The sequence below is a fragment of the Engraulis encrasicolus genome, chromosome 5, assembly GCF_034702125.1.
Source record: "Engraulis encrasicolus isolate BLACKSEA-1 chromosome 5, IST_EnEncr_1.0, whole genome shotgun sequence".
NCBI classification, from domain to species: Eukaryota; Metazoa; Chordata; class Actinopteri; order Clupeiformes; family Engraulidae; genus Engraulis; species Engraulis encrasicolus.
Genome location: NC_085861.1, coordinates 1,610,028 through 1,615,398, shown reverse-complemented (window position 1 = coordinate 1,615,398; position 5,371 = coordinate 1,610,028). Strand labels below are relative to the sequence as shown.

General features: G+C 45.4%; 1 protein-coding gene across 1 annotated transcript in view; it reads right to left on the bottom strand.

The window, feature by feature from the left end:
* Positions 1 to 495: 495 nt before the first annotated feature.
* hibadhb (3-hydroxyisobutyrate dehydrogenase b) overlaps positions 496 to 5,371 on the bottom strand; it is a 27,892-nt gene continuing 23,016 nt past the window's right edge. Inside the window, exons 6-8 of the mRNA XM_063197925.1 lie at positions 5,023 to 5,099; positions 4,118 to 4,274; positions 496 to 774 (exon numbers count right to left, since the gene is read on the bottom strand). Of these exons, the coding sequence (XP_063053995.1) occupies positions 595 to 774; positions 4,118 to 4,274; positions 5,023 to 5,099 (414 nt within the window). The 3' untranslated portion in view covers positions 496 to 594. The remainder of the gene's footprint in view (positions 775 to 4,117; positions 4,275 to 5,022; positions 5,100 to 5,371) is intronic.

Here is a 5,371-nt window from a genome sequence, read left to right as displayed (position 1 = left end):
GTGTATGTGTGTGTTTGTGTGTGTGTATAAGTACGCAAGAGTGTGTGTGTGTGTGTGTACGTACAAGTATGCATGAGTATGTGTGATTGTGTGTGTCTGTATACAAGTTTACACGAGTGTGTGTGTTTGTGTGCGTGTCCAGCGAGGCACAGTGTGGCGTTGGTGAAAAAGGCTTGTGTATGTGTGTGTGTGTGTGTGTAGTTATGTATGTATGTGTGTGTGTGATATTTGTTTGTATGTGTCTACTGTCTGCTTGTGTGTAGTTAAGTGTGTGTGTGATATTTGCTTGTGTGTGTTTATTGTCCGCTGCCTGTCTGCTTGTGTGTGTGTGTGTGTGTGTGTGTGTGTCTACTGTTCGCTGTCTGTCTGCTTGTATGTGTGTGTTTGTCTACTGTCTGCTACCTGACTGTGTGTGTGTGTGTGTCTGTGTGTGTGTCTCCTGTTCGCTGCCTGTCTGCTCGTGTGTGTGTGTGTCTACTGTCTGCTACCTGACTGTGTGTGTGTGTGTGTGTGTGTGTGTGTGTGTGTGTGTGTGTCTAGTGTCCGCTGCCTGTGTGTGTGTGTGTGTAGTTATATGTGTGTGTGTGTGTGTGTCTACTGTCCGCCGCCTGACTGCTGCTTCTCCTCCTCCTCGCGTAGGAACTGGAAGACTGATGAGAAGTCCTTGTTGGCGTATCCACGGCAACACATCATGCGGTACAGCTGGTGAGCTAGCGCCCCCATGGGGACGGGGGTACGAGTGGTGGTGGCCGAGTTCTGGGCAAGACCCAGGTCCTACACACACACACACACACACACACACACACACACACACACACACACACACACACACACACACACACACACACACACACACGAAGGAGATATGTTAGTGTATGTGAGTACGAGTAGTGGTGGCAGAGTTCTGGGCAAGACCAAAGTCCTATACACACACACACACACACACGCACACACACACACACACACACACACACGAAGGAGATATGTTAGTGTATGTAAGTACGAGTAGAGGTGGCAGAGTTCTGGCCAGGACCCAGGTCCTATACAAATAAATATGAATAAATAATATTAATACATTCATACATATGTGTGAGGGTGTGTCTCTCACACGCACGCAGGCACGCAGTAGCCTGAGTATCATCCTCCGTAGTGACCGCGCTAGCTCAATACTTTCGCTTGCTGACCACGGAGTCTGACCCTGCAGCCACCCCCGGCAGTTGGAAATTATCTCACTTAATGAGGGAATTAGCCTTTCGCAAAACCCCTCCCACAAACGGCCGCCAACCAATCCGAGCTCAGCAACGGTAACTAAGGAGTGTAGAACTTGTCGAGGTCCGTCAAAAACCTACGATTTCAGGGAGACATACAACGTGTGCCTATGGCACCGTCAGGGTCCGACACCATCTGAAGATTAATTAGGACCTCATTTTTTCACTTTCCCGAAGCAAAAACCTCAAGCGGACTGATAACAGGGATGGATTAAGCCATGTGAAGGCTATTAGCTCCAGGTGATCATATTTAAAATTAGCAGGCTAACTGTGCAATCGTCTTGTTTGCTAATATAGCCCCCTTCCCCCTTGCATTTAGCTGGCAGAAAACGTACCCTAAACAAATAATCAATGCATCGCTCAGACTTAAGGACAATATTATATGATATTATAGTATTGGATCCACGGCATTATGATTTAAATTTTATTGGGAAACTACTAGTTGCGTTGTTTAATATGCGCCAAATGCACAGCCCACGGAGCAGCCCCCACCCTCTCTCCTTCCCAGTTTGTGTCTGTGTATATGCGTCGAGTGTGACAGCAAAAAAAGTAACACTGAAATGGGGCTGCGCTTGTTCCAACCTTGTTATGAAGATATTAACTGTCAACTAAAACCATTAAAGTGAACAGAAGAGAAACGCCCAGTGTGACTGCCCAAGAGCTGCGCAGTGTCAGTGCCGAAAGCCCGTCAAAGGTCTTGGCAGACGGCAATGTCCCAGTTTACACCAAGCACTATCAAATGTCCTGGTTACAGACATCACATCACATCGCCATCATCAAGTTGTTGTATTTCAGTTGAATATGTAAGAGGGCTTGGGGAGGGGCTTAGACTATCAGCGAGCCTATTGGCTGTTCAAATACTGAACGAATATCTGAATTCCAACTGCCAGGGGTGGCTGCAGGGTCAGACTCCGTGGTCAGCAAGCGAAAGTATTGAGCTAGCGCGGTCACTACGGAGGATGATACTCAGGCTAGGCACGCAGCACACACGCACACACAAGCCAACCGGCCAAATGCTGGTAAAACTTGTCTGTGGCTAGTAATAATTTCAGTATCACTAGCCAATTTGGCAGGTATCTTACAAAGAATTCCTTGGTATTTTCTGTTGTTTGTCTATCAAACTGTTTGCATTTAAGTTCAAGAAAAAGCTCAAGGACTGAATTTCTATTTCTTTGATTTATTTCTTATGTCCGATTAAAGTGGAAATGAAGCACTGACAACTATTATCATTTTTAGGCGGCTTATTTATTTTCATAAACGAATGGATGTTCATTGAACTGCACTTTTAAGTAGTTTTGCTGAAAAATGACATGTTATTACCGAGTTTCGCCACAAGGGCGCAGCCATGTTCGCCGCCTACGTAACGCGAATGGTAGAACTTGGTGGCTAATGTAGCCTTCCATTCACTTAACGTTAGCGTGTGCTAACTACAGCGCTAACTGACTCTAATCGTGGCAGTAAAATTGAAGAAGGACGAGGGGTTCATTTTACATTGTCCCTGGGTTTTCTATGTTATATACCTACTATCAGATGAAAGAGAAATGCCAAGTGTCATTATCACTTTGTGTCAAAAAGCCTTTGCTACGAGCATGGTGGGATAGCTGCAGCCATCCACCCATTGCATCCACCATAGGACAGGAGTCAGGACTGGGGCTGCTCGATCTCATAGGTTTGTAGTGACAGGCCGTCACCAATAACGTCTTTTTCCTGCATTGTTGGACGCTAATCTGAAAGCCCATGTCTTTAAGTTGGCTATGTGGTTCAATTCAGTAATAGAAAATAACTTGCAAAATTGGCGGAAGTTTGGAAAGCTTTGTGAAAGGAAGGGACGCAGCCTGTGTGTGTGGCTATCCCATCCCCTCTCTCGTCTCGCTCTCGGAGTTGGAGGAGCTTTGGGGATTTGAAGTTGATGCCACGGGAAATGACACGTTAAACTATCATGGCCTACATTAAGTTATGGCATGCTTAAAGTAGCTGCATCTATTGTAGTAAATTATTATGTTAATGAAGTCGCGGATGCATCCTCAAACTAGCTGGAATAGCGTTGTTGCCTTGGATTATTGTTGACTGGATAACACCGATAAACGTGGGCACGGAGATGTCAAAGTAGCCTAATTCAGGTGCTTGGAAAATGTTGGCGAAATCATCGGAAGATGAAGGTAGGGAACTGCAACATTGCACGACATCGCACGATTATGAATAGTGATCATGTTGGCTCATACCAAAATGTGTTAGCGACTTGTCACCTTAGCAAAAAAAAGCTGCTTGTTTACCTGTGGTTCATGTGATGGGATGTCTTGTCTGCCTTCATGCCTCATATTTGTTCTGTCCCACCCAAACACGTATTCTTGCTTCATTTGGGTTAAGCAAATAAGCTCATAATCAGCCACGCAAGTCCCAAATGTTTAATTCACTACTATCATAACAGCATTAGAATAGGAGACTACCATTCGCGTGACGTCACCCGCTGTTGGCTGGAAACGTTAACAGAAACGTTACGTGTTTGTGCTTTATTTTTTTATTAACGGCTTAAATTTCAGACTTCAAAAAAATATATATATTTGCTGGCTTATCTTACTGGTGTTATAGACCCCTATATTAGGTCACTGCTTCATTTCCACTTTAAGCAATGCAATCATCCTCTTGCTTTAGCACCTCATCCTCTGAGGTTAGATCGACATCACCATGACACAGGGAAAAAAAACCAATATCACATTTGTGGCTAGAAAAATATCCGAATGGCTAGTGACTCGGGAAAACCACTAGCCACAGTAGCCGGTGAGTAAAAGAGTTAATGTCAAGGTCTTTCACACTCACAGACACACACACACTCTCTCTCTCTCTCCTACCTTGGCCATGAGCATGGTTCCGAAGCCTCCTGCGTAGTTGTTGGCTGATGGGACGCCCTCCATGACACCTGGTACCGGGTTATAGGTGTCACTGGACCAGCACCGACCAGAACTCATATTCAGGATTTTAGACAGCAGCTTAGGGTCCAAACCCAACCTACAGGGACACACACGGACACACGGACACACACACAGACAGACAGACAGACAGACAGACAGACACACACACACACACACAGCGCGCATATGTTACAGCATATGATGAATGAAATGAATTTGCGTTTGTCATTCATGTTGTTCTTAAAGGGCCACTAGGTAGGATGACGTCATTTGCGTGGCGCCCGTGGCATGCCGGTCTCAAAATCTACACCGTAATGACAAAAATGCTGTTCAGATTACCTCGCTGTGAGACTGTTTCATGACGGAATGCCAGAAGTTGATACAAATCTGAATATGGTTTGTAAAGCGATGTTTCAAATGAAAAAGTGTTCCCCACGACACTCGTTCGGTCTGACGCTGTAAAAAGTTGTTTGTGGGGTTCTCTGACAGCGGACCGTGGAAGCGGCCGCGAGGTCCATCGTTCACTTACTAAAGACTCGCATAAGTGTCGGCTGACTCGGGACCGTGATTAATTAAACTTCTAATCCTACCTGGAGCCCCTTTAAGCTTATTTATACTGTATATTGTCTGTGTTGTCTCATGTTAAATTCCTTTTTATTTAAGCCTTCCTTTTAGCGCTTTGGTCAGCTGCCTTTGTTGTTTTAAAAGTGCATTATAGATAAACTTTGACCTGACTTGACCTTACTTGTGTGTGTACCTTATTCCGAGGTTCGTGGTCTCTGAGTGTGTGTGTGTGTGTGTGTGTGTGTGTGTGTGTGTGTGTGTGTGTGTGTGTGTGTGTGTACCTCATTCCGAGGTTCATGGTCTCCGAGGTGCCGATCATCCCGATGGCCAACAGCATGTTGTTGCAGATCTTAGCAGCCTACACACACACACACACACACACACACATTATATACACACACACACACACACACACACACACACACACACACACACACACACACACACACACACACACACACACACACATTATATACACATCACACACACACACACACACACATCACACACACACACATTAAATACACTGTTAGGACTAACGTCTAATGTCTAACGTCTGGGTGGGCTCCGCCCCCTTGTGCCTGTGTCTCATCCTGCAGATTGGAGATGGCTGGAGCTGGTTTGCTTTGA